This window comes from Coenobita brevimanus, chromosome 77 (assembly GCF_032717465.1).
Source record: "Coenobita brevimanus isolate Jiangsu-jjx chromosome 77, ASM3271746v2, whole genome shotgun sequence".
In the NCBI taxonomy this organism is placed as follows: Eukaryota; Metazoa; Arthropoda; class Malacostraca; order Decapoda; family Coenobitidae; genus Coenobita; species Coenobita brevimanus.
In genome coordinates this window covers 4,911,014-4,934,403 of record NC_137030.1, presented here as the reverse complement: position 1 = coordinate 4,934,403, position 23,390 = coordinate 4,911,014, and the positions used below count along the sequence as shown (strand labels likewise).

Here is a 23,390-nt window from a genome sequence, read left to right as displayed (position 1 = left end):
TGTTTGCGTGGAAGAAATTGTATTACTCTCACTCTCACATCATCACCATTATTATCATTATCGCCGTCATTATCATCATTACTATCAACATCATCATCATCATTATCACCATCATCATCATCATCATCATCATCATCATCATCTCCGCTATCATCATCATCATCATCATCTCCGCTACCATCATCTTCATTTTTATCACATCGTAGTCGCCATCATCATCATCATCATCAGTTACAGCTATCCTCCTCCTCCTCCTTATCATCATCATCATCATCATTATTATCACCATCATCATCATCATCATCATCATCATCATCATCATCACCACCACAATCATATCAACATCATCATCTCACTATCAGCATCGCCACACAACCAACCCCCAAATATGTTTCTGTTAATATTTAAAAAGCTGACACAGTTCTAATGTAAAAACTTATTGGAGAATGATAAAAGAAGAATTCTCTCTCTCTCTCTCTCTCTCTCTCTCTCTCTCATCCAATATACTGCAGTTTTCCTTCTTCCTTTCCACTTTCCTCTTTTTTCATTCTAAGATTTCTTATTTCTACATCTTCTCTTTCCCACCACATCATCTCTCTCTCTCTCTCTCTCTCTCTCTCTCTCTCTCTCTAAAGCGTCCTCCAGCACAACTTAGAGCCAGGCTGTGGAAAAGGTTGAGGACTTTAAACAACTTGGGAGGCCCTCTTGAGTCGAGAGAGAGAGAGAGAGAGAGAGAGAGAGAGAGAGAGAGAATAAATAAAAAAGGGAGTGGGAATGTAGGGAACTAATAAGGAAATATATTTATGATGTACGGAAAAACATAAGTGGATATACATGTAAACTGACAGAGAGACAGATTGATAAAGAGGTAGACTAATATATAGATAGACAGACAGGTAGGCAGACAGACAGACAGCGAGGGAGAATGAAATGTGAGAAAAAGGATAATTATATATACAAAAAGAAGGAATGCGAACTTAACCAAAAGCGAGAAATGAAGAAGAGGAATGATATAAAAATAAAGGAAATCTTGAAAAAAAGAGAGTATTAGAGAGTTAAACTGAGATAGATAGACAGACAGATAGATGGATAGATACAGAGGGGGGGTTGTCTATGAAGTGATACAATGCAAATGAGAAGAGGGAATGGAATAGAAATGGGCAGGAAGGAGGGGCAATGAAGGGAGGATGGGAGAAAAGGGGGAAGGAATGAGGAATGAGTGTGTGTGTGTGTGTGTGTGTGTGTGTGTGTGTGTGTGTGTGAGAGAGAGAGAGAGAGAGAGAGAGAGAGAGAGAGAGATGGATATAGATAGACAGACAGACAGACAAGCAGACAAATAGATAGACAGATAGATAGACAGAAAGATAAAGATCGTTTGATAGACAGAGACTGGCAGATAGATGTCGACAGATAGACAGATGAATGGATAGAACAGATGGATATATGGATGTATACGGAGACAGCTAGCTAATTGGACAGCTAGATACAGATAGATTGATGTAGATAGACAGATAGATAAACAGATGGACAGACAAAGAATAATATACAAAGATAGACTTGTAGATATATATAGATAAACGTTGATATATAGATAAATTGAGAGAGAGAGAGAGAGAGAGAGAGAGAGAGAGAGTGGGAGAGAGAGAGAGCGATGATGGAGTGCGTTGCCTCCTTGCTTCATGGGCCATCAGGAGTCCGGGGTTTGCCTCACTTAGGGAAATTTCTCTCTCTCACTCTCTCTCTCTCTCTCTCTCTCTCTCTCTCTCTCTCTCTCTCTCTCTCTCTCTCTCTCTCTCTCTCTCTCATTCATTTGTCTATTTACTTATTTATCCATTTCTTTTACTTATTTCTCTCTCTCTCTCTCTCTCTCTCTCTCTCTCTCTCTCTCTCTCTCTCTCACACACACACACACACACACACACACACACACATTTCTCCGTCTTTCCCCCAATCCGCTCTTCATCCTCCATTCTTCATTCCTCCCGACTCATTTTTCCTTCCTCTCTTCTTTCTGCTTCGTCTCCTCCTCTTCCTCCATTCTTCCTTTTTCTTCCTTTCTTTCTCTCTTCGCCTTCCTTTTCCTGACTCCCTCCCTCCTACTCCCCTCTTCCTCCTCTCCCCTACTCTTACTTCCTCCTTTCTTATTACTTCCTCTCTTCTCTCCTCCCTACTTCCTTCACTGCCTCCCTCCCTCTTTACTTCCCTGCCTTTCACCTTTATTCCTCTGCTCCCTCCTTCTCTTTCTCCTTTCTTTATTCTCCCTCTTTCCTCCTATGTCTCCCTGCCTTCCTGTCTACCTCCCTACCTCTCTTCCCCTCTGCTTGTCTTACTCCCTTCCCTCCTGTCTTCCTTTCTATCTCCCTCCTTTTATTTTTATCTTCTTGTCTTTCTCTCCCTCCCTTATCACCCTCCTTCCCTACTTCAAACTTCTCTATTTCTGCCTCCCACCCTTTTTTCTCCTTGCCCACAGTACCTGCCTCCCTGCCTGCCTGCCAACCTACCTCCCTTCTTCCCTTTCTGTCCGCCTGCCTACCTGTCTCCTTGCCAATTTAATCCATTCTTCTCTGCCTGTCCTCTTCTCTACCTACCTACCTCTCCGCCACTTACCACCCTGCCAACCCACCTCCCTGCTAATCTTCCCTCCTCCCTGCTTCTCCACCCATCTACCTACCGGCGCGTACCTAGCCCCACTCTTATCTGACCTCCTGCCTCTCTCCTTACCTACCTCCTTGCCTACCTACCCTAATCTTGCCTACCTGCCTGCCTAACCCCATCTTTCCCTGCTTCCTACAGCCTTCCTTGCCTACCTATCCTAATCCTGCCTACCTGCCTGCCTAACCCCATCTTTCCCTGCTTCCTACCTCCTTCCCTGCCTAGCTGCCCTAGTCCTTTCCTGCCTGCCTACCCCAGTTCTTCCCTGCCTACCTATCCTAATCCTGCCTACCTGCCTGCCTAACTCCATCTTTCCATGCTTCTTACCTCCCTCCTTGCCTACCTACCCTGCCTGCCTTGCCTTGCCCTGCTATATCCAGCCAGCATTCCACACAAGCACAGTGCAGGGAAATGCCATGTCCTCCCCGCCTCTCCCTTCCCACCCAGGCAGACAGACAGACAGGGATGGAGGCAGGAGGAAAGATGGAAAGATAGGAGAGAAAGATAAAATAGAAAGAAGCAGAAAGAGGCAGAGAGATCGGACGGTAGGTAGGCTAAGAGAGAGACAAACAGACAGTGAGAGAAGGGTGGAGAGAGACAAACAGACAGTGAGAGAAGGGTGGAGAGAGACAGACAAACAGACAGTGAGAGAAGGGTGGAGAGAGACAGACAAACAGACAGTGAGAGAAGGGTGGAGAGAGACAGACAAACAGACAGTGAGAGAAGGGTGGAGAGAGAGACAGACAAACAGACAGTGAGAGAAGGGTGGAGAGAGACAGACATATACATAGATAGAAAAACAGAGACAGAGAGGAGGGGAACAGACTGACAGATGAACAAAGATAGATAGACAGACAGATAGAGTGGGGAACAGACTGATAGATAAACCGTTTGACTGATAAAGACATAGACTGACTGACTGATTTACGGACAGATAGATATAGATAGATATAGATAAAACAGAGACAACTTACTCATATACATAAACTTTCTCACACTACACACAATAAAGGAAATAGAGAGTTGCTTGTGAGCTGTGTTAATGGTTGCTTTAATAGTCGCATGCTTTCAGAGCCTGGCATGTGTACCCTCTCTCTCTCTCTCTTTCTCTCTGTCTCTGTCTGTCTGTCTGTCTGTCTGTCTCTCTCTCTCTCTCTCTCTCTCTCTCTCTCTCTCTCTCTCTCTCTCTCTCTCGTGAAATATTCGGTTGTGCTTCTCTGTGGTGGAACATCAAAATTACCTTATTCTCTCTCTCTCTCTCTCTCTGCGGCAGTCAAAAATCCCTTTACGAACCAGGCCTTCCTAACAAATAAAGCCAAATTCCTACCCATCAATCAGCTAAAATTTTACAATCTAATTTAACCAAAATATTATGAGATACTGTAAAGGACGCTTGGAGGTGTAGTGAGTCAAAAGAGGGAGCTTGTGACACCAAAATCCTTGTAAGTCTCTAATTTATCTCTAACCCCTCTAACTTTCTTCTAACCCCCAAGAACAAACCGCCATAGTCACACGAGTGCCAAGTACCTGAGGAGTCAAAACAGCTTCGAATCTTTAACTTTATGAGACGGAAACAATAATTCATGCAGATCGTGACACACCAAAGCCCTTGTAACCTATCCATAACTTTAACTCCTTTAACTTTCTTCTAACCCCCATGAAAATGTCGCCACTGCCACACAAAAGCCAGATACCCGAGGAGTCAAAGCATTTTCGAACAATGAATGGAACAATGAACAGAACAGACCAAACCTAATCAGCCTAACCCTTCTAACCTCTATACAGCCTTATCTAACCTCTCTTCCTTCTAACCCCAGGATAGTGCCGCCACTGCCACACGAGAGCCAAGTACTTCAGGGGCCAAACAGCTTCGAATCTTTAACTCCATGAGACTGAAACAATAATACAAGTAGACTTAGACACACAGAAGCTCTTGTAACCTATCCCTGACTTATCTCTAACCCATCTTTCTTCTAACTCCCAGGAAAGTGCCGCCACTGCCACACGAGAGCCAAATATCTAAGGGGTCAAAGCAGCTTCGACCCCGGCTCTGCTTCGCGGGGGTGGAACAGCGGTACGACCAACAGCGAAGGTTCCACCCCGTCGTCTTCAGGTAGCACCGGAAGCTCCCCGAACAACAGCTCCCCGAATAACAGCAGTAGCAGTAGCAGCAGCAACCACAGCGACGGGGACGGTGGGAGCAGCAGCAGTAGTAGCAGGAGCAGCAGCGCCAATGCAGCGACAGCAGGAGGAGGAGGGGGGGCGGGGACAGGAGGAAGCACTAGACTGAGCAGACAGGTCCTGGTGACGGAGACCAGAAGGCGATCCAGAAGTATGGATCGCTATGACGCCTACAGGATAACTGGTAGGGAGGAGATAGACAGATAGATAGATAGACAGAAAGATAGACTGATTGACTAAATGCCTGAGTGACTGACTGAATGACTTAATGATTGACTGTGACTGAGGAAAGGAAGATGGGAATGTAAGGGAAGACAGCAAAATAAGTAGAAAAAAAGAAAGACTGACGACACCAATAGAGCGAATAAGCAAACGTACTGTGAGAGAGAGAGAGAGAGAGAGAGAGAGAGAGAGAAAACAGAAAGTAAAAAATATAGATAGATATACCTTGCACACCGCCAGCCCTTTCCCTAATTCCACACCTCTGAAGCAAACACCATCACATCACACAAAGTTCCTTCAGACACACTACTGCCTCACTCCAGACTCAGTATATATATTTTTTTCCTTAACTATGAATTGCTTTTTATGGTGATGCGGTGTGAAGGAGAGTATGGATGATGATGATGATGATGATGATGATGATAAATGGTGCATAACTGTTGGCTATAAGTGCATGGTACCTACTACTGTATATATCCTGTACTTAACTTTTGACTACAACTGTACACAGCCACTAAATCCAGCAGTATCCAAACTCTTGAGTCCGCCTGTACCGCCCACAACTCTCTACAACCCACACAACTTCATACCAAATAACTACTGAGTGTTACTGTATGATATAATTTACCCCTAACTTCTGAATCCATCTGTATCCAACCATGTATCGTGTGCCCAAACTTCTGACTCCACCTGTATCTCCCACAACTCCCCACAACCCACACAACTCCTTACAACCCACACAACTCCCCACAACCCACACAACTCCCCACAACACACACAACTCCCCACAACACACACAACTCCCCACAACACACACAACTCCCACAACACACACAACTCCCACAACTCCCCCCGACCCACACAACTCCCCAAGACCCACAAAACTCCCCACAACCCACACAACTCCCCACAACCCACACAAATCCTTACAACCCACACAAGTCCCCACAACCCACACAACTCCCCACAACCCACACAACTCCCCACAACGCACACAACTCCCGACAACCCCCACAACTCCTTACAACCCACACAACTCCCCACAACGCACACAACTCCCGACAACCCCCACAACTCCTTACAACCCACACAACTCCCCACAACCCACACAACTCCCCACAACACACACAACTCCCCACAACACACACAACTCCCCACAACCCACACAACACACACAACTCCCACAACCCACACAACACACACAACTCCCACAACCCACACAACGCCCTACAACCCACACAACTCCCCACAACCCACACAACTCCCCACAACGCACACAACTCCCGACAACCCCCACAACCCACACAACTCCTCACAACCCACACAACTCCCCACAACACACACAACTCCCCACAACCCACACAACACACACAACCCACACAAAGCCCCACAACCCACACAACTCCCCACAACCCACACAACTCCCCACAACCCACACAACTCCCCACAACGCACACAACTCCCGACAACCCCCACAACTCCCCACAACCCACACAACTCCTCACAACCCACACAACTCCCCACAACCCACACAACTCCCCACGACCCACACAACTCCCCACAACACCCCACAACCCACACAACTCCCCACGACCCACACAACTCCCCACAACACCCCACAACCCACACAACTCCCCACAACCCACACAACTCCCCACAACCCACACAACTCCCCACAACCCACACAACTCCCCACAACACACAACTCCCACAACACACACAACTCCCCACAACACACACAACTCCCCACAACACACACAACTCCGCGCCAAACAACTCACACCAAACAAAAGTTGCTCCAAACACACACAACTGCCTGCATCCAAACTCAACTCATTCCTGGCCAACTATTAATAAATAAAAATAAAATAAATAAATAAATAAATAATTAAACTAGACATCAATTTATCTTGCGTGATTTTTGGTTGAATGGATAGATATTTTTTTAATTGGGAGTGGGTGGGATGGAGAGAAATGATTTGTATGTTGCGTGGGAAATTGTGCGTGTGTGTGTGTGTGTGTGTGTGTGTGTGTGTGTGTGTGTGTGTGTGTGTGTGTGTGTGTGTGTGTGTGTGTGTGTGTGTGTGTGTGTGTGTGAAAATTTCAATGCATTTATATAAACACTTTGATGGATATGCATGGTTAGTCTCTGTCCGCCTCTCTCTCTCTCTCTCTCTCTCTCTCTCTCTCTCTCTCTCTCTCTCTCTCTCTCACACACACACACACACACACACACACACACACACACACACACGGCAATAATAATCCGAAACACATGTACACACTATTTCTTTAAAGCACACACACACACACACACACACACACACACACACAGCAATATAAACACCACACACGTTCACCCTTGACAAAATATGGGAATGTATGCGCAGTAAAAACACGAACGAACACTTTAAAAAACACACACACAAACAGGCCATCCCAAATGCCTGAAATCCGACGCTGAAAAAAACACACGAACACACACGCCTCGGAAAAAACATACAACTCAAACACGCTCCGACAAACAGGCGAACAAAAGTGCAAAAAAATAACAAAAACACGCTAGTAAACAACATCCAAGCATAAACACAGCTACATGCAAACAAACACACAAAGAATACAAAGACTGCCTGTCAAAAAACACACACTGATGACCAAAAACAAACACACTGAGAAATAGATTCACAAAAGAAAAACACTACTAAACACAAACACACAAACAAGGTGAAAATAAGCAATTCTAATAAACGCACAAAAGTAAACACATTCAGAAACAAACGATAACACACACACACACACACACACACACACACACACACACACACACACACACACACACACACACACACACAATTCAACCAAACAGATACCCATACCAAGGCCCAACCATGATCAACATACACAAACATGCGCAACCCAACACAAACGGTGAAATCATCTAAACACAAACATGCAAAGAAGCCAAGGTAAACACTGCCTAAAACACAGCCATGCACAGTTCCAAGCAAACAAACAAAAACAAACACAGTCAACAAACACACTCAAGCATTCACCCAATCAAACAAACAGCCAAACATAAAAACTGACCACACATTCAAACGCAAACACCGTCAAACAAACACAAAAGCAGACAAAACACAAACATCACCACTTGAAAGCACACATCCGATCACAAACAAAAACACCCAAACATACAACAGAGCACACATTAAAATACGCAAATAAACACACACCGCAAAATAAACACAAACACCAGCAAAACACACACAGTCATTAGCAAAACAAACACTACCAAGCACACATCCAATCACAAACACACACAAAAAAAAACGACTGAGCACACATTCAAACTGGCACAAACACACAAACACTGTCAAAAACTAACGAACACAGGCAGAACAGAGCCAAATACATTCAAACACCACCAAAACACTTATCCAAACACCGCCAAGACACATCCAAACACCGCCAAAGCACACACACATCCAAACATCTCCAAAGCACACATCCAAACACAGCAAAACACCGCAAAAAAACACATCCAAACGCAGCAAAACATCCAAACACCGCCAAAAAACACACAAGCACATCCAAACACGGGTCCAAGTTAAATTGGGAGTGAGCATTGTGTAATTTTTTAAAGGGCAGCGTAATGGTAGTGATGTAGTGGTCATATATATAAACACACACACACACACACACACACACACACACACACACACACACACACTCACACACACACACACACACACACACACACACATTCCACTAAGCAATAATACAGTCTCACAAACACAGCCACTTACTAAAATACACATGGACTCTTACAAACAGCAAAACAAACAGACAAACACAACAAGCCATTACAAAGACAGGCTTAATTGACGGCTCAGTGGGGGAGAATGGAGTTAATTGAGTCTTATTGCACACACACACACACACACACACACACACACACACACACACACACACACACACACACACACACACACACACACACACAACGTGAATATACAGGACTACACACACACAGGACCACATACACACAACCCCATAAATACGCACATACATACACAGGCATACCTACGCACATAGGATGACATACACAGAAATTCATACATACAGACATGAATATACAGGCATACACACGCACACTGGAATACATACACACAAATCCAAATACTGTATACACACACATACATGAATACCTACACACACTGCCGCACATTAAACAGACATACAAGTACACATACATTCATACATGTGGATGTCAGCAATCTGTTAATGTTGGGGGATACATACATACATACATACATACCAATACACATACATACGCGAGAGGGTGTCAGGTATTTGCTGGGATACATACATACATACATACATATCGGTACACCTACACACGTGAGAGGGTGTCAGGTATTTGTTAGCATACATACATACATACATACACACGTTTCAGGATATAAGATATTTTTTAGTGTGGTAGGATGGATACATACATACATACATACATGTCAGGATATAAGGAATTTTTTAGTGGGATGATACATACATACATACACACGTGTCAGGATATGAGATATTTTTTAGTGTGGGAGGATAGATACATACATACATACATTCAGAGGAGTAGACTGTAGCACCAGTCGAGCAGGGCAGTACTCCCGAGGTGGATGGAAAGCTGATGACAGGGAGTGCTGGAGCTCCCGTTTCATCAGCCCTCAGGACTAGTTCCTGGCCATCCACCTTTGCTGAACTTTTTCAGTGTCTCAGTTACACAGAGAGTAGGCCAGCATGCTCTCCAGTACAAATTTCTCTAACTATCTTCACCAAACTACATGCACAGTACACACTACACTTCCTATTCAAAATTTACCCAAAATGGCGTCGTTTTACCAAGCCTCGGAGTCCCCAGGGGGGGGGACCATAAATGCCCCCACCATCTGCCCCTCTCCCGGTGACGACTCAAGATGCCTGGAACCACTGTCTGACTCTCTTCTTCTTCATTTCTGCAACATTCGCGGCCTTTCCTCTAACTTTCGCTCTGTTGAGCACCACCTCTCCTCCTCTAAACCTCACCTTCTTTTTCTAACGGAGACTCAGCTGTCTGAGGCAACTGACAGCAAACCCTTTTCTGTATCCTCCTACTTTCTCTATACTCATTTCAAAGCCAAAGGTGGCTGTTGTGTATATATACGCAACGACTTATCTTGCTCTCGTGTTCCTGAACTTGATTCTTCTGAATTCTCCACACTCTGGCTTCGGCTTTCCTGTCATTCTCTGACTAAATATATCTGTGCTGTTTACTTATCCCCTAATTCTACTGACTATCAAAAATTCTTCGACTATCTTACTTCTACGATGGAACACATTCTATCCATTTCTCCTTTCTCTGAAATCTCCATTCTTGGAGATTTCAATGTTCACCACCACCTTTGGCTCTCCTCTCCTTTCACGGATCCACCTGGTGAACAAGCCTACATCTTTTCTATCCTTAATGACCTAGAGCAGCTTGTACAGCACCCTACCCGTATCCCTGACCGCCTTGGAGACAGCTCCAACATACTTGACCTCTTCCTCACAACTAATCCTTCTGCTTACTCTGTTAATCTTTTCTCTCCGTTGGGCTCCTCCGATCACAACCTTATTACCTTAACCTGTCCTATCACTCCGGTACGGCCTGTGGACCCTCCAGAGAAACGTCGTCTGTGGCATTTTGGAACCGCAGACTGGGAGGCCCTCGGGCAGTACTTCTTTGATTTTCCCTGGAATGATTATTGCTTCCATGGCCGTGAGCCATCTGAGTGTGCCTTGCGCATTACGGAGGTTATTTTCTCGGGCATGGAAGCATACATTCCTTTCTCATATCCTTTGACTAATGCAAGAAAGCCTTGGTTTAATCACGCTTGTTCTAATGCTGTCCGCAACAAGGAGAGGGCCTACAAAAGGTACCGGAGCCAACCCACCCCTGAATCACATCATCTTTACGTTTCTGCCCGGAATCGTGCTAAGTCTGTTCTTCGCTCTACTAAAAATAATTTCATCCATACTAAATGCTCTCAACTCTCCAACTCGAATTCTTCCCGCTCCTTCTGGCATCTTGCCAAAAATCTTTCTAACAACTTTACCTCATCATCCTTCCCTCCTCTTTTCTACTCTGATGGTTCTGTAGTTATTTCTTCTACTGATAAAGCAGATCTCTTCACACAGACTTTCTCCTCCAATTCTACCTTAGACGATTCCGGTGCTGTTCCTCCATCACTTCCCCCCTCTGACTTCCTCATGGCTGACATTAAAATTTCTTCAGTTGATGTATTTTCTGCCATCACTGGCCTCAGTACTAACAAGGCATATGGGCCTGATGGGGTCCCTCCTGTTGTTCTCAAGAACTGTGCTTCTGTGCTTACACCCTGCCTAGGCAAACTCTTTCGTCTTTGTCTGTCAACTTGTACCTTTCCTTCTTGCTGGAAGTTTGCTCTCATTCAGCCAGTCCCAAAGAAGGGTGACCACTCCCAACCCTCCAACTATCGTCCAATTGCTTTAACGTCCTGTATTTCAAAAGTTTTCGAGTCAATTCTTAATAGAAAAATTTTAAGGCATCTTTCCTATCACAACCTTCTTTCCGATCGTCAGTATGGGTTCCGTCAGGGACGCTCCACTGGCGATCTTCTCACCTACCTTTCAGACTCCTGGTCATCCTCCTTTCGGGACTTTGGCGAAAGCTTTGCCATTGCACTTGACATCTCAAAGGCTTTCGATCGAGTCTGGCATAAATCTTTAATTTCCAAACTGCCCTCCTACGGTTTCTATCCTTCTATCTGTGCCTTCATCGCTAGCTTCCTTTCTGGTCGTTCTATAGCCGCTGTTATAGACGGCCATCGTTCTTCTCCTAGATCTATCAACAGTGGTGTTCCTCAGGGCTCTGTCCTATCACCAACTCTCTTCCTTTTATTCATCAATGATCTTCTAAGCTGTACATCTAACCCTATCCACTCATATGCTGATGACTCCACCCTTCACCTTTCCATTCGGTTCCCGCAACGCCCATCTCAACAGTTACTTCAACAAACAAGGGATGAGGCTATGGCACACCTAATGTCTGACTTGGCTCGTATCTCTGACTGGGGTAAAAATAATATGGTTGTCTTTAATGCATCTAAGACTCAGTTCTTACACCTTTCAACCCGACAAAATCTTCCACAGGTATACCCACTAATGTTTAATAATATTCAGCTTAATCCTACATCATCCTTGAACATGCTTGGGGTTTCATTTACTCGGGACTTATCTTGGAAAGATCATATTACATCTCTTGTAAAATCTGCTTCCAAGAGATTGGGTGTGCTAAGCCGACTCCGCTCTTTCTTTACCCCTGCGCAATTGTTGACTCTATACAGGGGTTTTATCCGCCCCTGTGTGGAGTACAACTCTCATGTGTGGGGAGGCTCCCCTCATACAGCTCTTCTCAATAGGGTGGAGTCAAAGGCTTTTCGTCTCATTAACTCTCCTCCTCTTACTGACTCCCTTCAACCTCTGTCTCTTCGCCGCACTGTTGCATCTTTATCTCTTTTCTATCGCTACTTTAATGGTCACTGCTCCTCTGAACTGTCTGCTTGCATTCCTCCACCTCTACGACGGGCGCGTAGCACCCGTCTGGCAGCAGACTCTCATCCTTTTTCTGTCCAACTCTCTAATGCAAGAATTAACCGTTACTCCCAGTCTTTCATTTATGCAACAGGTCAACTCTGGAACTGTCTCCCTCTGTCTGTATTTCCTGCTGCCTATGATCTCCAGTCTTTCAAACGCAGTGTGTCCAGGCATCTCAAAATGATCGGATCTTGAATTTGGCTCTATATTGTATTTTGTTTTTCTCTTGGAGGGAACTGTTACTGCGGGCTTATGGCCTTTGGTTCCTTCTTCCTCGCATAAAAAAAAAAAATATATATGTACTTACAAACATTCATACATAAATTCACACGTGTCAGGATACAGGGGATTTTAGTGTGGGAGGATATATACGAGTACACAGACAGACAGACAGACAGACAGAGGTGAGGGTATCAATTAGTGTGTGGGCGGACAGGTGGGCCTCAGGGAACAAACTGATTAATTTAGGGTCAGACGGATATACAGATTCATACCTATATACATACACAGGCACTGGAATACAAACATACATAAACATACACAGGCTCAGGAATATATATATATATATATATATATATATATATATATATATATATATATATATATATATATATATATATATATATATATATAATCCTTGTATATTTAGACGTGTTGCACATACCAAGATTTTATACACATACGCATACACAACTATACATATGCCTACATCCATTCACTCAGATATACATAAAAATATATACAGTAGATTTTATACACACACACACACACACAAACACACACACACACACACACACACACACAGTTCAGTCCAACAAACAAAGAACACTAACTACGAGAAATAATGGAGAGAGAGAGAGAGAGAGAGAGAGAGAGATTCATATCTTTCCATCAGTCAGAATATTATCGTCTTTCTTCCTTTCTTTCATTCTATCTGTACATTCTTTCAGTTTTTCTCTATTTTCTTTTTTCTCCTTTCCTTCATTTCTATTACTTTCCTTTATCTTTCTATCCTTCCTTTTTTCTTTTTCTTCCTTCGCCTCTCCTTCCATCTTTCTCCCTCTCTCTTTTTCCCCTCCTTCCTTCCCTTCTTCACTCCTACCTTCCTTTCTTCCTACATTTCTGACTTCACTGCCTATCATTACTCACGCCTACTCTTTCTCTCTCTCTCTCTCTCTCTCTCTCTCTCTCTCTCTCTCACACACACACACACACACACACACACACCTCTAGAGACCTCCCCTCTTGCTCTCTGACCTTTCTCTACCAAAGCTTTGAATTTCTCTATCAATTTCTCTGTCTAGAGTTTTGCCTGTCTATCTACTTGGCTATCTGTTTGTCCATGTCTGTCTTTCTAAATAGCTCTCCATTTACATTTTATTTCTGTATACGTGTAAGGGCTGTGAATTAGTCTATCACATTTCTCTCTATTTATCTGTCTGTTTGTCTGTCTGTCAATATATGCATCCATTCATCTATGTGTTCACGTTTAAAAGCTTTGGATTACTGTCTATCAATCTCTACTAATGTTTGTCTATCTGTGCATCTACATGTTTATCTATCTGAGTGCCTTCTGTATCTACTCATCCTTTTCCCACCTGACAGACACCTTCATTAGACTAAAAAAGCACGGAGAAAAAATTACATGAACACGAGAGAGCAGACGTCAGCAGCAGCATTTTCTTCTATATCATCATCATCATCATCGTTTTTACTGTTATTCTATGCTGTCATCATCATCATCATCATCATCATCGTTTTTACTGTTATTCTATGCTGTCATCATCATCATCATCATCATCATCGTTTTTACTGTTATTCTATGCTGCCATCATCATCATCATCATCATCGTTTTTACTGTTATTCTATGCTGTCATCATCATCATCATCATCATCGTTTTTATTGTTATTCTATGCTGTCATCATCATCATCATCATCATCGTTTTTATTGTTATTCTATGCTGTCATCATCATCATCATCATCATCATCATCATCGTTTTTATTGTTATTCTATGCTGTCATCATCACCATCATCATCATCGTTTTTATTGTCATTCTATGCTGTCATCATTATCATCATCATCACCACATTCATCACACTCTATTTTTACGGTCATGGAGAAGAATGCAGAGACAGGAAAGGGAAAACACCAAACCAGATAAATTATATGCTACACTCTTCACATCACAACACACTAACTCACCCCACGCACCTCACTCTTACAACGCACTCCATCTTCATACTCTATCTTCACACTCTGTACTCACTCTAAGACATCCCTTCACACCACAACACACTCACCTCTTGTATTTCACTCTCACAACACTATCTTCACATTCTATCTTCACACTATCATCACACTCTACCCCTCACTCTAATGCTGTCCTTCACAACACACTCACCCCGAATACCTCCCTCTCACAACACACTCTGTATCTGCACACTCTATATCTTCACACTCAACCATCACACTCAGTACCTTCACACTCTGTATCTTCACACTCCATCATCACACTGTACCATCACACTCTATATTCACTCTGATACATTCCTTCACGCTACAACACACTCACCCCACGCACCTCACTCTCACGGAACAGACAGTCCTTAAACATAACCTTAGCATAAAAATAAATAAATAAATAAATAAATAAATAAAATAAAGGAAAAAATCTATGGGAGCACCCGCCTGAAGTGACCGTAATCCTGCAGTCCACCGAGTGCATAATAATAGCAATCTTATTTATCACTTATTAATTAATTTTGGTACTTACTGAGTCGAAGAAACAGGTGATCATTTATTTACCTGAAAAAGAAGAAAATAATTTGGTTAGAAAGGTGCTGTAATCTGGTAGAACTGAGAGAGAGAGTAATGGAAACAGACATAAACACAAAAACAAAAATTCTCCGCCTACGAACAAAATCAGCACAATATATGGACAACCCTAAAATAAATACACAAATAAATAAATAAATAAATATCTATCTATCTATCTATATCTATCTATCTATCTATCTATCTATATATCTATCTATATATCTATCTATCTATCTATCTATCTATCTATCTATCTATCTATATATATATATATATCTATATATATATATATATATATATATATATATATATATATATATATAACTTTAATTTCTCTCTCTCCCCACCACAGACCCGCCGCCCTACTCCTGGGTGGCTTCCAGTGGGCGTGAAATTGGACGTGAAAATGTGCGGGAAGGCGGGCGGGAGACAACGCGTGGGCGGGGTGGCGGGCGGGAGGTGAGGCGGGCGGAGAGTGAGGATTCCGGAAGAGGCACCAGGTATGAAATAAACTGCTAGTCACGAAGAAGTGCTACGGATGGGATGGAGAGCCGTAGCAACTCTTCTGCCTACACTATTTTCATCTTAAATTGGTCTAAAATTTCCATTTCTCCAACTTAAATGCTGAGATGTAGCAACAGATTAATACTAGAATAATGTGCTAGTCACGAAGAAGTGCTTCTGAAGGTATAAAAAACTAAGATGCTTTACTGACTTCTTAAGGGAAAAACCAAAGATGCTTTACTGACTTCTTAAGGGAAAAACTAAGATGCTTTACTGACTTCTTAAGGGAAAAACTAAGATGCTTTACTGACTTCTTGAGGTAAAACTCTAAGATGCTTTACTGACATATTAAGGTAAAACCTAAGATGCTTTACTGACTTATGGTAAAAAACTTAGATACTTTATTGACTTCTTAAGGTAAAAACTAAGATGCTTTATTGACTTCTTAAGGTAAAAAACTAAGATGCTTTACCTAATTCTTAAAGTAAAAAACTAAGATGCTTTATTGACTTAAGTTAATAACTATGAAGCTTTATTGAGTTTAAGGTAAAAACTATGAAGCTTTATTGACTTTAGGTAAAAACTATGAAGCTTTATTGACTTTAGGTAAAATCTAAGATGCTTTATTGACTTCTTATGGTAAAAAAATAACAGATGCTTTACTGACCTCTCCTCAGGGCCTCGCAATTGCAGACTCCACCACCGCCTTATGAGGTGGCACAGAGCGAGGTAAGATCACGTAAAAGCGAGTTAAGAAGCTCCCTTACACATTTTCCTAAGCGATTTATTTTGCTTATCACACCTTAGCACCCTCTTGTTTTGGTGCTGATGGCAGATTAATGTAAGTCTGTACTCTCGTGGGATAAAGAAGCTCCGTTACACCTCTTCCTAAGCGATTTGCTTTGCTTATTACACATTACCACCCTCTTGTGTGGTGCCTAAGTCATTCTATCACCATACCCTGCATAAATGACGTGCAGAATTATATCAACCAAGACGTATCCTAAACTAAATCGCCTAGGAAGAGGTGTTAGGGATCTTTACCATCCTTCGAGACACTGATCAGCCTTAATTAGTCAGGTGCACAGGTAAGGTCAGGTAAGTCAATCCTGTGCTAGTCAGGTGTGGAATATCAGGTAGGTGAGTGAGAGCTGGTTAGGTATGATAAAACTGTCTCCATGTTAGTCAGGTGATGTCAAGAATTAGTCAGATGAGGTGAATAGTCAGTCACTTGATACAACAGTCACACTTGAGAAAATAGTCAGAAGCTAGTCAGGTGATACAGCCGGGTGATATATATTCAGGTCAGGTGAAACAAATTAGCAGGTCAGGTGAGACAAATTAGCAGGTCAGGTGAGACAAATTAACAGGTCAGGTGAGACAAATTAACAGGTCAGGTGAGAAATTAGCAGGTCAGGTGAGACTAATTAGCAGGTCAGGTGAGACTAATTAGCAGGTCAGGTGAGGCAAATCAACAGGTCAGGTGAGACAAATCAACAAGTCAGGTCAGAAAATTAGCATGTCAGGTGAGACAAATTAACAGGTCAGGTGAGACAGATTAGTACTTCAATTAATTACATCTTTCCTACCTCTGAATGATATTAATTGACAGAGTAGCGTTGGCAGAGATAGACAGACAGGCAGACATGCGAGAGGGCAGATAGATAAATAGACAGACAGATAGATATACCATAGACAGAAAATTTTAAGCTTATAACCATTCATAACCCCCACAGTCGTACTACCAGCAACCCCCCAGCTATGAAGAGGCTCTGGCCAACACGATGTCCGGGGTTCGAATCTCGTCCGGGGGCAGCCAACCCGCACCCCCCAGGGACCCCCCACCCCCGTCTGCTGCCACCCCCACCCGCCCCCTCCTTACGTCACCGGGTATGTGGACGGGTTGGTATAGATTTGGGTCTTTATGGTTTTGTTGTTGTGGTTCTGTGGGATGGTAGTGGTTGTGGTAATTGTAGTAGTAGTAGTAGGAGGAGGAGGAGGAGGAGGAGGAGGAATAGTTGTTGTGGTAGTTATGTCTGTTTGGTTCATATTAATGGTTTTGTGTAGTAGTAGTAGTAGTGATTTTAGCTATTGCTGTTGTTTTGGTGTTCCTTATCGTATCTTCATTACCTTATATCTGTTCCCTCCATTGTTTATTTTTATTTTGTTGACGTCAGCTGGGATTTTTAACATTTTTTCGTTGCTTTATTATTATTATTATTATTATTAAAGTATTAGGTGTTTCTTCCTACTGATAGTTTTATTATTATTGTTATTATTATTATTATTATTATTATTATTTCAGTATTAGGTGTTTCTCTTCCTAATGTTAGATTTATTATTATTATTATTATTATTATTATTATTATTATTATTATTATTTCATTATTAGGTGTTTCTCTTCCTACTCTTCAACCTGCCCTGGGGTGGGAAAGGAGGTCCGGATGATTATGATGATGACGATGGTGATGATGATGATGATTATTATTATTACTGTTATTAATATTATTATTATTATTATTATTATTATTATTACTATTATACCCTTGTTTCTCTTCCTACTCTTGGTGTTTTCGCTGTTGTTGTTGTTGATGTTTCTTGTTTCTTCTAACTCAAATAACAATAATTTGGGTGAAATAACGTTAATGACCCCAATTACCACAGTTAAAGTATAATTAGGAGGGTAATGACTGGTCTGCTGTTAAAGGGTAGTGAGTTTTAGTGCTGGTTAATCTGTGAGGAAGTTTGTATTAGATAGATACATATATAGACAGACAGATTAGATAGATAGATAGATAGAGGAATTTGCAAATAGACATATGGATAGACAGACAGATAAGCAGATAGATCCAGATAGACAGATAAATGGATAGACAGATAGACGAATATAATTGGATGGATGGATAGATAGGAATGTGCAAATAAGCAGATAGATAGATAGGAATGTGCAGATAGGTGGATAGATAGACAGATAAATATAGACGAATGGATGGATAGATAGGAATGTGCATATAAACAGATAGATAGATAGATAGATAGATAGATTGATATACATAGATAGAAATGTGTAGATAATGTTGAAATTTGCATACCCATCTATCTGTCTGTCTATCTCGCGAATCAGTCGAAATGTCAGTCAAATGATCAGTCAACTTACAAGAGGGATCAGTCAGATAATGGGATAGTCAGTCACTCAGTCGAAAATGGCAGATCAGACAGTATGGTATTCAGTATGCATTAGTTTTCAGTTAAGCGGTTTGTCAGTAACTGTTAGTCAAATGGTCAGTCAGTCAGTCAATCAGTCACTCAGTCAGTCAATTAGTCAGTCAATCAGTCAGTCAGTCAATTAGTCAGTCAGTCAATCAATCAATCAGTCAGTCAGTCACTCAGTCAAGCAGTCAGTCAAACATCCAGCAGCTCCAACCCTATCCCCCGAAAGGATGATGGTGGACTGCAGGAGGAGGGCCACTTCAGCCTGCAGTCCATCGGGTTTACTGCTACTACTACCCCACGTTACTCTTCCAGCGGCACTCCTCCCAGTCGGCGTCCTCACTTCGCGCAATTCCCGTGTCTTGGAGGAGCAGGCGGCCGTTCTGGAAGCGCAGAGGGAGGCGCAGGCGGAAGCACAACGGCAGGCGCAACGAGAGGCACAAAGGGAAGCGCAGAGGGAGGCGCAGTTGGAGAGGGAGAGGGACATGGAAAGGCAGAGGCTGAGGGAACTGCAGCTTGCCCAGTACTGTGGATGTCCGAAGTGTCAGGTGAGATGGAGGGAGGGAAGGAAGGAGGGATGGACGGATGGGTTGATGGATGGCTGGAGGGAGGGAGGGAGGAAGGGATAAATAGATGCATGGATGGATGAAGGGAAGGAGGGATAAGTAAATGGATGGAGGGAAGAGGGATGGATGGAGGGAGGGAGGAAGGGAAAATGGGGTGGAAAGGAAGGCAGAAGGGAAGGAAGGAGGGAGGGAACGAGAGATAGATGGATGGATGGATCAATAAATGGATGAAGGGAGGTAAAGAGGGAGGGAGGGAGGGAAAGAGGGTGGAAAGGAAGGAAGAAGGAGGGAGGGAGGGAGGGAACGAGAGAGAGATGGACGGATGGATCAATAAACGAAGGAAGGGAGGGAGAGGAGGATGGGCAGAGGGGTGGATAAATGAATGGAATAAATATATAGATGGATGGACGGAGCGAAGGAAGAAGGGGTGGAAGGAGAACCAGATGGATGAACAGATCTACGAACGCTTGGATGGATGGTGGGAAGGAGGGAGGGACAGATGGATGGACGGATAGAAGCATGGAGGGAGGGAGGGAAGGGAGGGTAGAGATGAACGATTAGATGAAGTGATGAGTGGATGAATACACAGATAGACAGACAGGATAGATAAAGACACAGATGGATTATAGGCGTATGATAGGGAGAGGATGATAAGCAAATAGATAAAAAAGAGCAAAAGCAGGCCTAAAGAACCTTACTGGAAAAATGAGAGAGAGAGAGAGAGAGAGAATGAATACGACTGACAAGTAGATACATAGTTATACAGACAGATATACATTTAACACTAAACATTAATATAAAAATAATTTCTATACAGCCCAAGCAAAAATTTCTCCAGAATTATTTCCACTGAACACAGAAGTACGAATTAAAAAAAATAAAAATAAAAATACTAATATTACAAAACATTTCCATTTTTTCAACTTCGCGTTTTTTTATATATTATTTTTTCGACTGACTATTTCCGAATTTTAACGGCGCTAAAAAAAAAAAAAAAATTCTCATATATTTAAAACTGTGAGGTAACTAATTTTGAGAAGTAAGCTTTTTTCACTCGGAAATATTTATACACATTAAGGCAGTCACAGCAGATAAAACACACACACACACACACACACACACACACACACACACACACACACACACACACACACAAAATCGACCTAAACACATTCAGCCCCCTCCCCCCCACTCTCTCTCTCTCTCTCTCTCTCTCTCACACACACACACACACACACGGAATTATACATGCGCTCTCTTACTGGCGGCCCAAAGCATACAACCCTCCCCCCCCTCTCTCTCTCTCTCTCTCTCTCTCTCTCTCTCTCTCATCCAATATCCAGGGCGCCTATTCATCTGATCCATTCACACGATCCTATTTACCGAGAGGGGATTTTTTTTTCTTTTTCTAATGATCCTCGGTGTTAAGGTAAAGAGATGGAGCATAAAGAATGACTGTATTTATTTATTTATTTATTTACGTATTTATTTATTTATTTATTTATTTATTCACCGGTTTATTTTTGATGTCTGAGAGTATTCGGTGGAAATGTATGTGTGAGAAATGGGGGGTGTATAAGAAATGTATTACTGAATTTCTGTATTCGTTGCGTACTACTACTATTACTACTACTATACTACTACTACTACCACTACTTCTGTTACTACTACTACCACTACTACTACTACTATCACTACCACTACTACAACTACTACTACCACTACTACTCTACTATTATTACTACTACTACTACCACCACTACTACTACTATTTCTATTACTACTACTACTAATACTATTACTACTACTAATACTTCCATGACTACTACTACTACCACTACTACTACTACTAATACTATTATTACTACTACCACTACTACTACCACTATTACTATCTGCCTATCCACAGAGCATCTACTACTCCTACTACTACGACGACGCAATTAACGACGGCGGGGCATTCCCTATGGAGACCCAGGTGCTTATGCAGGAGGTGCTGACTGATGGGCTCGCCTTCTGCTCACTCATGTAGCTACTCACCGCTCACTACGGCTCTATCCACGCTCTACGAGGCTCTAAGGAGGGTATGAAGCTCAAGAGAAGGCTACAGGAGCTCAACGGGGCTCTGAGAGGGATACAGAGCTCAAGGGAAGGTTACAAGAGGTCAACGGGGCTCTAGGAGGGTTATAGAACTCCAGGGAAGGCTTGAGAGGGATGTAGAGCTCCCGGGAAGGCTATAGGAGCTCTAACAGGCTCTAAGGATATAGAGCTCCATGGAGGCTATAAGAGCTCAAGGGGGCTCTAAGAAAGGCTTCAGTGGCTCAACAGGACTATAAGGCTCTAAGAGGGATACAGAGCTCCTGGAAATTCTACAGAGGCCTATGGAAGCCTACAGGAGGCCACAGGGTTTCGTAGAGAATTACAAGGAGCTGTAAGAGTGTGAGCGCATGAAAAAACTGAATTAAAGCTCTATAATTGGCTCTATGAGGTTCTACAGGACTAAAGCTCTATGGAACTCTACAGGTCTCCAGGGCTTTTCTGTAAACAGCTCTTTACAGCTCTATGAAACGCTAAGGGTCTTTAAATCTATTGGATTTTTAAGATCTAATAGGTTCTGTTAAACTACGCAGCACTAAAACTATGGGACTCCACTGAACTTTAAAGCTCTACAGGCTCTATGTAATTCTCTAAATCTCTATGGGACTACATGTACCCCTCTAAAGCTCCATAGGCCTCTACGGGACCCTACGCTATGGGGCTCTAAAGCTCTGTAGTTTCTCCACGCTTCCATGAGGCTCTACAGGACTCAAGTTTCCTGTGAGACTCTAGAGCCTTATAGAGGTTTAGGGGGTTCAGCAGGTCACCACAAAATTCTGTAATTTCTCACGTACTCTATCTTGAGCTCTGTTGGAAAATAAGATCATTAAAGCTCTAATATGCTCTCTGGAGCGCTATGCTCTCCGAGACCATGAGCAATGTGAGGCTCTACCAAGTGCTCAAAGCTCTATGAGACCCTGAGCTCTTTATGTGCCGCTCTAAGATGCTCTCCACCTCTCTCTTAAGCTGTGCGTGACTCTGAAAGCTCTACACAACTTCAAGAATCTCTAGCTCAAGTGTGGGCTCTATGCGGGTCCTCCAAACTCTCCACACACTCTAAAATTATCCTGACGCTCTATGAAGCTCTCCGACTGGATGTGCAGGAGGTTTGAGCTTCTGTCGAGAGCTCATGTCAACGTGTGCCATACTCAGCTCTACGAAGCTCACAGTTATATTCAAAGCTTTAGTAATCGTCTTTAAAGCTCAAGAAATAAGTTATAATTTCTTCAGTGCTCTACGGTCAGTTATTCAGAATTCCATGATATTTCTCTCTATAGGCCAATCGAAAAAATTTTACACTATAAAAAAAAAGTCCACAAAATTTTTTACTGATATTTTCTAACATTCAAATTTACTATCTACAAATCTCTATACATATTTATCTAAAAGTTACATAATAATTTTTCCACGCCTATAATTATTTCTCCGACTTCAATAATATTTCCCCCTCCCCCAAAAAAATTTATAATAATCTTCCAAAGCTCTATAA

At 42.5% G+C, this 23,390-nt stretch overlaps 1 protein-coding gene across 1 annotated transcript in view; it reads left to right on the top strand.

The window, feature by feature from the left end:
- LOC145408471 (uncharacterized) overlaps positions 1 to 21,836 on the top strand; it is a 25,961-nt gene extending 4,125 nt beyond the window's left edge. Inside the window, exons 2-7 of the mRNA XM_080279204.1 lie at positions 4,637 to 5,017; positions 15,877 to 16,024; positions 16,706 to 16,757; positions 17,765 to 17,955; positions 19,510 to 19,786; positions 21,714 to 21,836. Of these exons, the coding sequence (XP_080135330.1) occupies positions 4,637 to 5,017; positions 15,877 to 16,024; positions 16,706 to 16,757; positions 17,765 to 17,955; positions 19,510 to 19,786; positions 21,714 to 21,836 (1,172 nt within the window). The remainder of the gene's footprint in view (positions 1 to 4,636; positions 5,018 to 15,876; positions 16,025 to 16,705; positions 16,758 to 17,764; positions 17,956 to 19,509; positions 19,787 to 21,713) is intronic.
- The last annotated feature ends 1,554 nt before the right edge of the window (positions 21,837 to 23,390 follow it).